Genomic DNA, 15,502 nt, shown 5'->3' on the forward strand with positions numbered 1-15,502 from the left:
GTAAAGAGTACCTGAAAACCATACTTGAGTAAATTACACATATCTTACAGTGAAAATTACTCCATTACAAGTTAAGTCATCAATTCCAAAACAACTTGAGTAAATGTCTTTGAGTATCTGATATTAAAAGTACTTAAGTATTTTACTTATACTAAATATAGGTTCAAAGATGCACTAATCAAGGAGACATGCTAGTAAAAACAAGGAAGAGTTGATATGTGAGGAGAGCAATCACGTTTATTTTCTAAAACCAAAATAAAACTGAACACCTCAAAATTGGAAAAAAAAAACAAAAAACAATGAAAAAGGTCTCTTCGAGATAAATAAAATAATGTTAAGCAAAATTAAAAAGTCAAAGCCTTCTTGCACTGGATGTGCTGGTTTTGGCCTCAATGGCTTGCTAAGGAACTCTTATTCACGTAAAGTAGCCTTGTTGACAAGTTTGGGTGAGTAAGGGGAAAACGAACAAGATATAGTACTTTCAGTGCCCTGTAGTTGGCAATATCACTTCTTTTGTAGCAGAAATAAACTGCTGCAGAAAAAGCTAGGTGCCATGCAAAATGTAATGTATAATTGCAACACTCATTACAAATGTAGTGGAGTAAAGAGTACAGATACTTATTCAAAAATGTAGTGACGTAGAGAATAAAAGTTGCTAATATCTTTGATAGTCATAGTATCGAAAAAGATACTCAAGTAGGCTACAGTATTAATTACATTTACTTAAATACTTTACACCTCTCGAGAAAGAAGGAGTGGGCTTTATCGTTACATTTAAATATATAACTATACAGAACACACGCAATAGTACAAAGTATTTTAAAAATAAAAACGATACAAATAATATAAACTACAAAATTCAGCTGATCACCAGTCATATACAAAACTTACCTGACACACCTGTGGATGTGTCTTAAAATCTTAGTGAATTGCCTACCTAGACAATACATCTGGTTAATATACATAATTCTATCCTGGGTCAGCAGCTCTAGGTTTTGAGACACAGCCATCCCTTACAAAAACACAAACAAGTATGGCGGCTGTACCATGGTACATTAATGGTATGAGATAGTACTACAGTATTTTGATATAGGCCTATAGACCATGGTACTAAATGATGATATTTGCATATTATTCTAATGCACTTCATAGTATTACCATACTCTACTGCATAATAACATGCTACTTTTTTTGTACGTGGCTTCACACACACACACACAAAAAAATGGAGGTCATATAGAGGTATGTAACTACATTATATTATATTGGTATATACTATAACCGATATAACTATTTCTAAAATTATCCTTGGCCCCATCAAATAATATAGCAACATAAATCATACCGACAGTATAAATATCTGTAAATCAAACGCAATCAAAGCGACACAAATACATTATTTACTATCCCACCTGTTCTTTTACATTCAGGTAATATAAGAAGAAACTCACCCGTAGTTTGTGCTCTAGAAGATGGACTTGATGAGCAAAAATCTGATCTCGATTAATAAAGAGCGGCATCGTGAATGAGAGCAAGAACACAATGTAAAGTGAAGCATTTATTGTTCAGTGGTACAGTGCATGATGAGCTCTTGTGTGGTTTGTCTGAAGTGTAATCCGATTACCTGTCTGCGCACACTAGCCTAGTTCGGTGGTTTCTGATCTATATTTAACATTTCATATAGTGTTCATTTTTCTAAGTACAATGTATAAAACTGTTTGTCCATTTATTAACAATGTAGGCTTGATACGTGGATTTTGACTTGTTTTAAACTTCATGACAACAATCACAGCTGTACCACGCTCACGCTACACTAGATTCCACAGTGCAGGCCGATAAAACGACTGTCATCAGCGCCATTTGAGATTTGACGCCCCCTACTGGTTACTCGATCAATTCTCCACGAGGCCGTCACATCTCACAAAATAAGGTGATATCAGGTAATACGAGGCTGATAAGGTTGGAGGGTCATCATAGCTTTTTAAGATTCAATTTACAAATAATGCAAACTGTTTTAAACAGCTGCCACAATAGTGGCACTTAACATTTGAACAGATTGATCCGAGTTTGCTAACTGCAACATTTTCATGAGGTTAGTATGTTTTTAATAATTAAAACTACCAAACATCTAAAAGTACGGTATCATGAATTACAAAATGCTGAGATTTGCTAAATAACCATATTATTTTATATTAGAAACTACTGGGGGAAAAATGTAAACAAATAAAAATTTAAAAGTATGTTTTTTGTTGTTGTTTACAATAATGGTTTTGTTGTATAGACTTAACAGCTCATTTTATTTGAACACGTGGTTTTGGGCTTAACAGTTGTTTCTTGATTAATATTTTAAACATAAAATGTTAGCAAAAGGTCTGACTTAATGCGCAATGAGAAATTTGGAAAATGTGCATGATTTACCAAAAAGTGGCCTAATTTACCTGCATGCACTGTAGGACACAGGGCTCTCCATTAAATTCTTTATTAAGCAGTGAGATTAGGAGTACAATACAGGCTAAATATGTAAACAGCTTTTCCCCTGGGGTATAAATTAACATTGGGAGAGAGAGTATTAAAAGCAGACCATTGGAAGTACAGGATAGATTCTAATTTTGTCTTTTGGCACATTTGACATTTCTAAGGCAGTTTTCTATTGCACAGTGTAGACAGGTCTAATTCTAAGCACTAGGTCTGATTTCCATACTGCTGGAAACAGACTTGATTCCATTCAACTGATGCATTAATACACACAGAACACACACCACAGCATTATTTTCATAATTCAACCAGGTTATCATTGATATTCTTGTGGACAGACCCAGTTTTGATACCAATAAAAGCTCTACCTTTTTTAAGAGTAAATCAGCAACCATAGACGATTAACACAGAAAAGGAATGTCTTAAAAGCTGGTAAAAGTCCTCTTTATGTACCATAAATCGCTAAAGTCTGAAAGGAATACATTAGTGTTAAGTGCAAAATGCCTCAGATACACTGCGTATGATGATACATTAGAGATGATTTCACCTGAATTGGCCATATGTGAATTTTACTACAGATTTCCCTTCCTTTACAGTGTATATAAGTACTGACTTGAGTATGTACTTGCTTTAGTCTCATCATAGCCTGTTAAGATTTTAAACATCTGTTTTAAATATGACAAACTGGATTCAAGGCCTGATTAAAAGCACACAATTACAGTTTGGAAGTAATTTGTCTATATCAGCAGTACTCAACGCTTATTTGCTCTCTACACACATGGCTATACCCATTCCACCACCTATACAAAGTGAAGCGATCCCTTTCCGTCCCCCTGTCCTCTGAAGTGCATGAAGCAGGGTCACCAACACTCTACAGCCAGACATACCGAGAGGATGTCCGAGAGAGATCGCCCCTCCACACACATTCACCTGAAGGGAGAGAGACCAAAGAAGTGTTAAATTATGCTGTGCACACATGGATATGTCAAATATATAACAAGGAAATGTTGTAATTGATCAGCTATAAACTAGAAAAGAATTGGGAAAAAATGAGGCAGATGAGTAATTGTCTTTCTATAAATATTATAACTATGTTTTTTAACTTAGGCAAAGAGTTCATTTCATTCATTTTCATGTAGCAGTCTGGTCACTGATAGCATTAGTGAACAAAGGTCAAGTGAGATGGACCTCCAATATTTGCAATAATGTAGAGACTCATCATGATATTACACTCTTATTACTGTGGTACAGAAATCATTGGGTAACTGTGTCAATATAATATTGTGTAAAGCTGCATGAAGCAAAGTATGTATAAAGTGGAGGAAATAACACACCTTATCAGGATTTAGACCGAGCTCCTTTACCACTGCGACGGACTGAGCTGCAAACGCTTCATTTATCTCAAACAGATCAACCTCATCCAGCTTCCATCCGGCTTTCTCAACCTGGTTAGAAAGCAGATTCAATTCACTTTAAAAACCAACTTATAGAATCATTATTGCTAGTGCAAACCAAATTTGTTTTAACAATAAATTGTCAAGGACTGTAGCAGAAAACACTTTAATTAATTAATTAGTAAATGTTGTGTTGTTATAAACCCAAAACAATTTCTAAAAAGAATCTTGGCACAATCAAATTCTTGGCTCAGATTCTAAATCTGGGTCTGAGTATTTCAGGATAAGCACTGATTACAAAAATTCATTCTTCATTCATGTGGCTGAATTAAGTGCTGCGATGACTCAACAGACACTCACAGCTTTTCTAATGGCTGGAATTGGCCCTGTGCCCATGACTGAAGGGTCAAGGCCTGCCTGAGCCCAGGACGTGATGCGTGCAATTGGTTTTAAGCCTCGCCTCTGGGCCTCTGATTGGCTCATGAGAACGGTAGCTGCAGCTCCATCATTTATGCCTGTTAAACAAAAACACTACTATCTGTATGCAGTGAAAATGACACTTAAGTTACATCATAATTGAGTGTCAAAGATGTCACCATTTACCTGATGCATTGCCAGCTGTCACTGTACTGGAAGCATCCTTCACAAAACAGGGCTTCAGTTTGGACATAGCATCAATATTACTGCCATGCCGAGGAAACTCATCAGCTTTGACCTCGACTGGACCTGATATGGTAATAAAGGGTTTATTTGAATTGATATTCAGTGTCATCAGAGATAAATACAAGCTTAAGGAGATACAAACATTCCACACAAAAAAAACTTCAGAATTTGTCTTATTTTTAAAATACATTTACTTGACAATTTGCATAAGATATCTTTTTAACAATTAACAATTATTTGATTTTTCTTAGGTAACTTTCTTGTACGATTTATGCTTTAAAAAACAATTTAAAAAATCTTTATCTCATTATAAAGATGATTTTACTGAAAACAAGACAAAAAGTACAACAACACTGCCTAGACTGAATAAGGTACACTACTGTTCAAAGGTTTCAAGTGAGTAAGATTTTTTAATGGAAAGAAATAAATACTTTTATTTAGCAAGGATGCAAACTTTTTTAAAAATAATTAAAAACTATATTTTAAATTAATGTTGTTCTTTTGAAATTTCTATTCAAAGAATCCTGAAAGAATTTATTAAGAATTTTCACAAAAATATTAAGCAGCTTGACTGTTTTCAATAAGGAGATACAAACATTCCACACAAAAAAAACTTCAGAATTTGTCTTATTTTTAAAATACATTTACTTGACAATTTGCATAAGATATCTTTTTAACAATTAACAATTCTTTGATTTTTCTTAGGTAACTTTCTTGTACGATTTATGCTTTAAAAAACAATTAAAAAAATCTTTATCTCATTATAAAGATGATTTTACTGAAAACAAGACAAAAAGTACAACAACACTGCCTAGACTGAATAAGGTACACTACTGTTCAAAGGTTTCAAGTGAGTAAGATTTTTTAATGGAAAGAAATAAATACTTTTATTTAGCAAGGATGCAAACTTTTTTAAAAATAATTAAAAACTATATTTTAAATTAATGTTGTTCTTTTGAAATTTCTATTCAAAGAATCCTGAAAGAATTTATTAAGAATTTTCACAAAAATATTAAGCAGCTTGACTGTTTTCAACATTGATAATAGTAAGAGATTTTTCTTAAGCACTAAATCAGCATATTAGAATGATTTCTGAACGATCATGCAACACTAATGACAGCTGAAAATTCAACTTTGCCATCACATCAATAAATTACATTTTAAAAATACATTAATAGCAAACAGGTATTTTAATTTGGAATATTTTACTATATTTTATATTTGTTTTTACTTTTACTTTCTTATTTCTTCTTTCTTTGTATCAAGGGACATTTCTCAAAAACATTTTAAAAAATACTTTATTATTAAAAAAAATAAAATCATATTTCTAAACACAAAAGAACCTCTTGCCTTTCCTAGAGGGAACAGTAACTGGCACAATCTCCCGGTCAAAATATCCAGCCTTCTGGGCTGCTTCAGTTCTGTTCTGTGACGTTACGGCAAACTGGTCCTGAGCCTCACGGGACACCCCCCACTGCTTGGCCACATTCTCAGCTACACAGACACATGACCAAAACTAGATCAGTTGGCCTATTAAGGACACAATAAAGGTAGGCAGTCTGTTTTAAAATATTACCTGTGACTCCCATGTGGTAATTGTAAAATGCATCTGTGAGTCCATCAGTCAATATAGAGTCCTGCAAAGTAGCGTCTCCCATCTTCACCCCTGACCTCATCTGCACTATATGAGGAGTCTGACAGACAAAGTGTTGCATGGATATCATCACCTGTTACTTAAAAATAACAGAAGTGCCCTTACATTAGTGTCTTTACAGATCTCTTACCCGACTCATGCTCTCCATCCCTCCTGCTACTACTATAGTGGATTCTTTAGTCATGATGGACTGAGCACCAAGACACACAGCCTTCAGGCCAGATCCACAGATCATCTGACAGCTCCATGCTGGCATTGAGTATGGGATACCAGCACCAACACTTGCCTGCCGGGCAGGATTCTGCCCATGACCTTAAGTAAATGTAGGAGATGACTATCAATTCCCAAGCGAACTTGAGCTTTGTGAGTTCTGTATTTATATGGTGAGTAGGCTAAAGTATACTACATGAAGTGCTATACCTGCAGTGAGGACATGACCCATGATGACCTCTGAGACTTCTTCTGGCTTTACATTGGCCCTCTTCAGCACATCTTTGATGACTAATGTCCCCAGATCATGGAGAGGTACACTACTAAGGGTTCCATTGAATGATCCTGTCAATGAAAAAAAAAAAGCAAAAATATTGATACTTTTCACTGAAAAATAGAATTTATAGAAGAAAGCAAAAAAGGCTATATTGCCCGTACACCAACTTTTGCTTTTTACCATGTCAAAATCATATGGAGCATGCATGTGTAAACAGACAAAAAAATATATTTTTTTGCTATTTTAATGCTATTTCTAATTTAATAATGCTATGCGCTATGCTATTATTATCTCATTTACATATTGGTATTATTTCCATGATTAAAAGTTATAGGAAACAACAGCATAATTTACTTAATGGGCAGAATTTTTAAAAAGTATATATGAATTTATTATACAGTATATGAATGATAAAGGATTCAGCAAAGCAATCAATAAAATTTTTCCTGGCCATGGCGCTGCAATAAATCAACCAATCAGAGCACGAGAACACTGGCGAGAACGCCGAGCAACCAATCAGAGCAGCTTTGCGTTTCTTCTGCGACACAACACTATTGCCGGATAGCTCGAGCATTAGCTAATTTAAAAAAAACAAATCAGACACATACTTTGACGATACACAACTAAAGCAAACAGACTCTCAAATAATAATCTGCACTTATTATTTGGTTAATTTGTTAAATCAGGAGTTAGTGACACGGGAGATAAAACTTTCTAGTATAATCTGTCAACAGGATACACTGTAGTTTGCAGCTACACAGAGGTGCTCAGCATCGTATGGAAAAAATATCATAATGATATGAGACATGATATTAAGTTTACCTATAGGAGTCCTTGCGGCAGAAACGATAACAATCGCATCCGTGTTCATCTTTGCTGTAATGCTGGTTTTCTCGGCAGGTTCCTTGTTGTTGTGTCCGGTAGGCTGGCTTTATATATATGCAGGTTGTCTCGAGGAGCCTCCTTCTTTACGCTGTCTCATTCATTTGATCAGAAAAGAGTACGAAAGCATCATCAGCGAGATATGCGAGTCTGATGCAGTGGTTTTATTTTGGTGTTGCGCCATCTAATGGTGCGGATGGCTAACAAAAGGCAGCAAAACGTTGCTTATGCATACTAGACTTCACTAAAAATGTTTAATTAAAAAGCCTCTTTACATCAAAAACATGTCAAACATCACTTTACAATCTCACTAAATACACAGATTTAAATGCATTTTACTGCTTAGGCATTAAATTGAAGACATGTTGATAAACAGATGTAATTGTTTTAATAGAATTCATTCAAAGCAAGGTTTGAGTCATATTAAAATTCTTTATTGATATTTGGTCAGTACATGAAAAGGATTGAAATCAGATTTTAACAAGATACATCTCAAACTACACACAAGTCAAACTAAATGTTTTTTCTCGTCATGTAGAGGAACAAAAGAAAAGTTCAACATCAGGAAACTAAGGACTCTCTGAACTTGCAGCTTCAAGACTTAATTGAGCATTATGATACATCACACGTAGCTAAATGATTTCCGAGTTCTAACAAGTCAGCAAATGAACAGTACAGAACCAAATGTTCATATCTGACAGAGAAAAAAATGGTTTAAAAGTCATTCATTAAAAAAAATGAATTCAAATATACAAACGCAATGTTGCTCATTTTATAAACGTAATCAGCTTTGAACATGTCGCAAATGCACTGTAATATGTTGTGATGGAAGGTTGGGTACAAAACAAAAGTGATGCATTTGACCATTTCTCAAACAAGAACTAACTGGCCTGAAGGTGCGATTTCCTTTTTTGTCATGACTTAAAAAAAAAAAAAAAAAAACGAAACTTTCAGAATGTTACAAAGACCCTGTGGAGGCATTGGTGGCAACTGTTGCTGCAGATGAGTCCAGGCCATTCTGAGTGCTGTACCGCATACCAGCAGTCCTGCTGCCTTTGGAGACAGCAGCGGCCTCATGGGAGTCAGCATTGGAGTCTGTATCGTTCGAGTGCTGGGTCACTGACGTCTCACTGCCCGTTGGTGAGTCCACGCTCTCATAGCCTGCACTTAGTTGAGTCACGTACCCTTCTCCGCCCCTCTGGCTCACTGCAACTTCTGAGTGGTTGGAAAGTTTCGACATGCCACCATGAGACGGGCTGGAGACAGATGGCGATGGTGGGTAATCTTCATCTGCACTGCTCGCTTCCCTATATAGACTGGCCCCAGACGCACCCCTCTGAGATGAGTTCCCGTTGGAGGGTCCGTTGGAAACCCTTCCGCAGTCTTTCGTAACGTTTGAGCCGGTGGCGTTCGCAGATTCGCTTTGAATGGAAGGTTCAGAGGCCGCCGAAGGTGAAGTTCTGCTTGGACCAGCTCCACTAGAAGTGCCTTGGGAGTTCAACTGAGACACCTGCTGCCTGGTCTCCCTCAGCTGCTGCTGAAGAACCAGGATTGTGCTCTGCATGCCCTCCACTTCCTCATCCAGCTGAATGATGAAGTCATTGAGCTCTGGACCACACAAAATGCAAAAGTACAAAAACCGACAACAAAGAGTGAGTTTAAGTTCCATAAAAACAAACCATAAATGGAGTTAGATGAATGGAGAAGGGTTTTGCTCACCATCTTGGCTGCTCTTGAGCTCTTCGCTGTACTTCTTCTGCAAGGCGAGCTCGGCCTCCAGCTGGGCGATGCGCCCCTGAGACAGCTGCCTGCCCAACTCCTGATTCTCCTGGATCAGCATGCGACATTTCGCCATCAGCTTCTTACCAGTCTGGCTGCAAGGGAAACAAGTCTAACATCACATCGTGAACATGGCCACAGGGTCGACACAAGTGGCCACTGCATTTACAAACTGGGTGGTATTAGCCAACCATAAACAGCTTCCAACAAACTCTCCAATGGCCACTGGTAAATACTGTTGACCAGCAAAAGATGTTTAGATGCACTTAAGAAAATGGTGTAGTTTTTGCAGAAAGCGGTATTCTGAAACTAGTAAAAGCAAACTAAGAGGTTTAACATGCCTGGATTTCTGCAAGAGATCAAGCCTTATGTGACGGGGTTCTCACAGCTTTTTAAAGAGTGCATGTGAGTGGAAAAGATCAGACAACTAAAAGTAACAACGTAGTGGAGAAAGCCAATTACCAATCGTGCTACATGTATATGCAGTTTAAAAATGCACTGCTAACACAGCACATGTAAACGCAATGACGTTTTGGCAGCTCTCTTGCAATAAGCAGTTTAATCAACTAACAACTAAAAATCAACTAACAGTTCAAACAATTCTGGGAAGAGATGGTTGAACAGTTATAAGACCAAATCAACTTAAACCAACAAGTGCAATACATCTGAACATATCTAGTATGGTAGTATTCCAATAGGCCATTGATCAAGTTGCAAAACAAAGTTCATTTTAAAATCTAAAAGCAGAGATGACACACAGATCCAATGAAAGTACCTACCTGTTAATCTAAAACCAGCTATGAGCAACCAAGCAACAACTGCATCAACTGAGACTTAATGTTATTGTGACTGGTCTTGTACTAAATGACAAAAGGTAAAAAAATGTGCTTGAAACTTTCCAGTCAATAGGCATCGCAATTTCTTGTATTATCATTGAGATAAAATAACTGCAAAGCTGGATGTGCCAGAGCACTTCATTTAATTCAGCAGCATATTTTACTCTTCTCTTTAGGGGTAGGTAAATGCAACCCACATCTACTGGAAAACTCTGTACTGTATTGATATACTGCATAAAGATATTTTCAGTACCGGTGAACTTTGAATTTAATGGTCACTAGGGTGCTTTGGTGCCAAATACAGTAAGATAGTAATATAGCAAGATAGCTACTGTCCTCAAACTAACTGACTTGGAATAATTTCAGAGCAAATGCAGGTATTTAACATTAAAAGTAGTTTGAGGTTAAATGTGAGGTCAAATATAGACAAATATAGATCTCCTTAAACTGGTTCACCATCTTTTCTGGACAATCTGCTGCAAACCTCCAATGAAATCTCTGATGAATTATATAATGCCACTTTAAAGCAGACAATATTTCAAAAAGACTTGGTAGCAAAGAAAATTGCCTTACCCCAAGTTGTTTTCATAGATTTGCAAAGCAGAAGCTCAAAAACTACTCCTGAATCACTTAGATTGTAAATGCAACTTTAACATAATGTAATAATCGCTATAAAATATCTACTGAGCAAAAAAACCTGCAATAGAATTAAACGTGACCCGAGAAAAATGAACAAAATAATTGAAATCCTCACTGGGTGACCGCAAAATAAAAAGTGGATTAGAAAAGGTACACAAGATAAATACAAATTATTATATACAAACATTTAAACATCTTGAATAATTTTCTCTAACACACATTGCACATTTGCATTCACATTGAAAAAAACAATTATGTTTGCATCTGCAGCAGTGCAACAGCCAATTTAAGAAGATTACCAAGTCGGTCAATTCATTTGGACCACACTGCTGTAAACGCAAGGTGCATTTCCAGAGCAAAAACAAAGTATAATATTACGAACACAAAAAAAAAGAATAGGTTTGAAACACTGTACCGTATGTCGCACCTGTGAGATGAACATTTACCAAAGTCTTTGCAGATCAGAAAGTCTGATTCCTCCCCCAAAGTCTTATATCATAACAAAGGCTTCTGCCCCAAAGTCTTAAGATTGCTTAACTCCTCCCCATTTCATTGCATCACACTACATTCCCACCTCCCTGTGTTACATTCTAGATTCTTAACCAGAGTCTCAAGGCATCTACGATGGAGTTTAAATGGGGGCAGCATATTCCTCTGCAACACATTTAGTAGGGCCATGTCATGTTTTAAATGTTCAATCAGTGATCTTTAAGCTACAGTTCAATCAGCTCCAGAGCCAACGCTTTGCTCAAGTCTTTCATACGCCGCCTTTTTTGTTACAGGAAGCTTTCTAACATGGGCTGGAAGGGGGTGTTTCCGACGTGACCACCTCTTCTGGAACAGTCCCGATTCCTTCAGGCTTCTGTACCATGAGGGGTGTGGGGGGAGAGAGAAAGCTGAAACAAAAGTGTCACCTGACCAAAACTGTTGTGTTTTGTTCTGATTTTACATTACGGTATTTGTAATAGCAGGGCAATATGAAAGAAAAATGTCTTTTGTTCTGAGCTTTGGCTTTAAAGTCTGAGTCTCGTTGCGAGCAAAACATTTCAGTCTTCCCCCACCATTATCTGCACTCCTGCAGAGGAGAAGGTGGGGGGTGAATCAGGAAAGTCTTGACCTTTTGTTTGGAGGGGGGAGTTATTTTAGTTTACCTATCAGGTGTAAATTTCCAGGCACTCAGTTCATTTTGGGCTTGCTCCAGTTTGTCTTTAGTCTGTTCCAGTTCAGCCTTCATTTTGAGGAAAAACAAGTTGATGGCTGGGTCCACCATGGACGTTCTCAGCTGAGCCGCACTCGGTTGCTGGACTTGCTTCAGGTACTGGATTTGGGTCTGCAAGGTAAGAGAGACCATTAAAATCTCAGCATGTAAAAAATGACAAATATCAATGTCAATGAAGGCATGTGTTGCCCAGTCTTTAAAAATTGACTCTTTAGCTTTGAAGCTAGTATACTATTAAGTAATGGTTTAAAGGTTTCAAAAAAACAGGACCTTATGTATACTATATATAATATATTACAATTATAACAATGTAACTTAAAAAAAAAAGGTTAAAACTTTTCAAAGCATCACTTGTACCTGCAACAACCGTCAAAATGAGCATAACTGATGCCTGACTGGGAAAGTTGCACTTAAAGGTGCAATACTGCGGTCATCCACTATCCCACATTCTCCACCGACATGCATTTGCTTTACTTTTTGTCTGCTGTTCCCATGTTTAAATGCTGGAAACAATATTCTTGTTTCTGTGTCCATACATCAACTTAGATGAATTACAGTGAGAATTTGAATGATAAACATTTGGATACACATTTGACTGAATAAAACTGCAGCTATTAGGTAAATATTCACTGATGCTTCACGGACAAGTCAGTACAAAGGACAAATGCATCTGCAGAGTCTAAAATCTTTACACTTTTCCACTTTCATTTAAATACTACATCCACAAGCTGTGGAACATCTACTACAATCCATATCATTAAAGCAAACTGACCCATTTCCTCCAAGTACTGACCATAAAGCAGAAGTAAAAAAGGGATATAGTAACACACTTACTGTACACTCTTGCATTTCCTGCTCTTTAGTAGCAAGCCTCATCACCAGAATGTTCTCCCTGCGAGCAGATTCCTGCTGTTGCTGCTTCAACTTCTCCTCAGACTCTTTCAGGCCCGTCACATCATTGGCTGCAGACATTTCAACATGAAAAATATGTATTAGCTATAGACATCTTATTCTCTGCACAACATAACACCTAGTCTAATACTCTTTGCTTTAGTAAACCACTCAAGACGAATAATTATTCAGAACATCTGGGACGTGCAAACTTACAGTTTAAATCAGCATATTTCGTCTCAAGCATCTGGACATAAACTTCATGCTGTTTCCACCTACACCCGGAACAAAACATATCGGCATTACAATCTGTAAAGCCTCAACATACATACTCTTCAAACTTATTGCACAACAGAATGGCTACACACCTTGTGCACAGCTCCTCTCGAGTCAGGGTCTTCATGTCAGATTCATTAAGGCGAACCTGCAATGACATAAAAAGGAAATAAAGACTTATAAAGAGACCATGTTTGGCGGAAAGCGACTCATATAATCAGATTAGACTGCGACAATGAGCTCACCTTCTTCGGGAGAGGTTCTTCATTGGTCATTCTGATCTCTGTGAAAGACAAGAGAACAAATCAAGCATCCAGTGAACGCAAACGACTCAAAGATACGCAGACATTCCAAGCAATAATATGAAGCAAAGACCTAGAGACAGTAGCGTGGATTTCACACGCCTACACATGTGCTATTACAAATATAGGCCACCAGGCAAGAGATTCGCTCGTTTTTACATAATCGCAACAATTACGTTACAGCGGAAGAATTTGCCTGTTTGTTATATCTAGTCTTCGCAGTCGTGCATTTAAAAGACAAATGATCGTAAAAACATAGCAAAAATAGAGAAAAAAAATCGCTTGAGAACGAAACTGCTCCACTAACCGGGAAATTACACGGGCTTAACGTTAACGTTACTTAGCAATCATTTCATGCATCTTCGTCTCCACATTTAACCTTTTTATAAACGAAATGGCAACGTTATCTTATCGGCCTCCATAGAATTTTAACAGTTAGCTTATCTTTGTGCGAAAAAACAACAATAAGCTTATCTTCCAGGGAAAACGAGTTCGCCTGTTTAAAGAGTTGACATGCTAAATGCTCTACGCTGCAAACAACCGCGCCATTCTGATACAATCTCATGAAGCTCGTTTCTGTCGGGGAAAATATGAAGCTTACGTATCCGATAATACATGTTCATCTTAAAATAAAGTCAATAAATTACCGCCAACAGACGTGGAGTAATAAAAATGTGCCGGCGCCTTCTTTGAGCAGTTTCGCTGTCACAAAATGGCGGAGAAGGAAGAGACTCTCCCTCTCCGAGAAGCAGCACTTTATCTGAAATAAGGAAATATATCCCTTGACACTTACCAGACCCAATTCACCTCGACCAGAATGACGCGTATTTCTTCCAATATGATATCTTAAGTAGTTATGTTTAATAATGAGTTTCTCTGGAGGAGGAAAGGCTATGTTCTTTATTTAGACGAAGAGGAGACCGTCCGCCATGACCAGCGTGTGCGCGATGTTCAGCCGCACAGCATCAGTGTGTTCGCGCGAGCGCTGAGGGGGAGGAGCGCGTCACCGACACAGTGTTGCCATGTTGCCGCTGGAGTAAGAATCGGGTCTCCATCAACTAATACAGAGTATTCAAAAAATTAAAAGATAAATAAATAAATAAAATAAAAAATACAAATATTCATATAATAGCAGTTCACAATATAATAAAGCAAACTGGACATAAGGTAAATTTGTTCACTTGATAAACTGTTAATAATAATAATAATAATAATAATAATGATAATAATAATAATGATAATGATAATAGTAATTGGCTTATTACAAAAATTGTCGCGTTGTGTTATGATTGATCCCCGTAACACAAATGAAGTGTGGCAAATAAAAAAATAAATATTTTTGGATAAAAGCGTCTGCTAAATGACTAAATGTAAATGTAAATATATGTGTCACCAGAGCTGGGTAGATTACTTGAAAATTGTAATCCGTTACTGATTTCAAATTACATGACAAAAAATGTAGTTAGTAACATAATCCATTACATTACATATTTTAGGTAATATAATCACTTTTTGATTACTTTTAGATTACTTTTGACCTTACTCATTTTATTACATTGATTTAAATAGGATAATCTTGTACCATATTGATATAAAAATGCAGAGAAAAAGAAAATATATTAAATTTGTTGTTAATAACATAATGAAGTGCATTAAACATTACATTACGTAAAGGTTTCCTAAACTGTGGTTTGTGAAGGAACTGCAGGGGGTTCATGAATTTAAAGAAAAGCATAAATGTGTGTGTGTGTGTGTGTGCGTGTGTGTGTTAGTAAGAGTTTTATTTTGATTGTTGTTATTTTAAAAATGATTTATTTAAATTTTTATGATTAATTATTAGCTTTTCTTTAAATTCTTTAAAACGGTCCTGCAGATTTGCTTTATACAACATTAGGAAGATCAGGTCCTTTCTTTCAGAACATGCAACACAACTCCTTGTTCAAGCTCTTGTTCTGTCCAGGCTAGACTATTGCAATGCTCTCTTGGCAGGTATTCCAGCCACTTA

At 36.7% G+C, this 15,502-nt stretch overlaps 3 protein-coding genes across 3 annotated transcripts in view; all 3 read right to left on the bottom strand.

Annotated features, from left to right (window-relative positions):
* The window catches only part of LOC107726448 (kinesin-like protein KIF25), a 12,977-nt gene extending 10,781 nt beyond the window's left edge, over nt 1-2,196 (bottom strand). Inside the window, 1 exon segment of the mRNA XM_016536023.1 lies at nt 1,452-2,196. Within this exon segment, the coding sequence (XP_016391509.1) occupies nt 1,452-1,520 (69 nt within the window). The 5' untranslated portion in view covers nt 1,521-2,196.
* A 267-nt stretch (nt 2,197-2,463) lies between these two features.
* Nucleotides 2,464-7,706, bottom strand: LOC107726488 (acetyl-CoA acetyltransferase, cytosolic-like). The gene is made up of 9 exons (XM_016536094.1): nt 7,496-7,706; nt 6,607-6,741; nt 6,317-6,498; nt 6,109-6,226; nt 5,883-6,026; nt 4,473-4,595; nt 4,230-4,384; nt 3,810-3,920; nt 2,464-3,405 (listed from the first exon to the last, which is right to left on the bottom strand). Exons 1-9 carry the CDS (start codon nt 7,542-7,544, stop codon nt 3,235-3,237), a joined length of 1,188 nt encoding a protein of 395 aa, XP_016391580.1. The 5' UTR covers nt 7,545-7,706; the 3' UTR covers nt 2,464-3,234.
* A 261-nt stretch (nt 7,707-7,967) lies between these two features.
* Nucleotides 7,968-14,496, bottom strand: LOC107726473 (pre-mRNA-splicing regulator WTAP-like). The gene is made up of 8 exons (XM_016536068.1): nt 14,291-14,496; nt 13,441-13,478; nt 13,288-13,343; nt 13,136-13,194; nt 12,863-12,990; nt 11,961-12,139; nt 9,275-9,429; nt 7,968-9,163 (listed from the first exon to the last, which is right to left on the bottom strand). The coding sequence occupies exons 2-8, from the start codon at nt 13,468-13,470 to the stop codon at nt 8,514-8,516; spliced, it is 1,257 nt and encodes a 418-aa protein (XP_016391554.1). The 5' UTR covers nt 13,471-13,478; nt 14,291-14,496; the 3' UTR covers nt 7,968-8,513.
* Nucleotides 14,497-15,502: the final 1,006 nt, after the last annotated feature.

The sequence above is a fragment of the Sinocyclocheilus rhinocerous genome, unplaced genomic scaffold (genome assembly GCF_001515625.1).
Source record: "Sinocyclocheilus rhinocerous isolate Xijiao unplaced genomic scaffold, SAMN03320098_v1.1 scaffold605, whole genome shotgun sequence".
NCBI lineage: Eukaryota > Metazoa > Chordata > Actinopteri > Cypriniformes > Cyprinidae > Sinocyclocheilus > Sinocyclocheilus rhinocerous.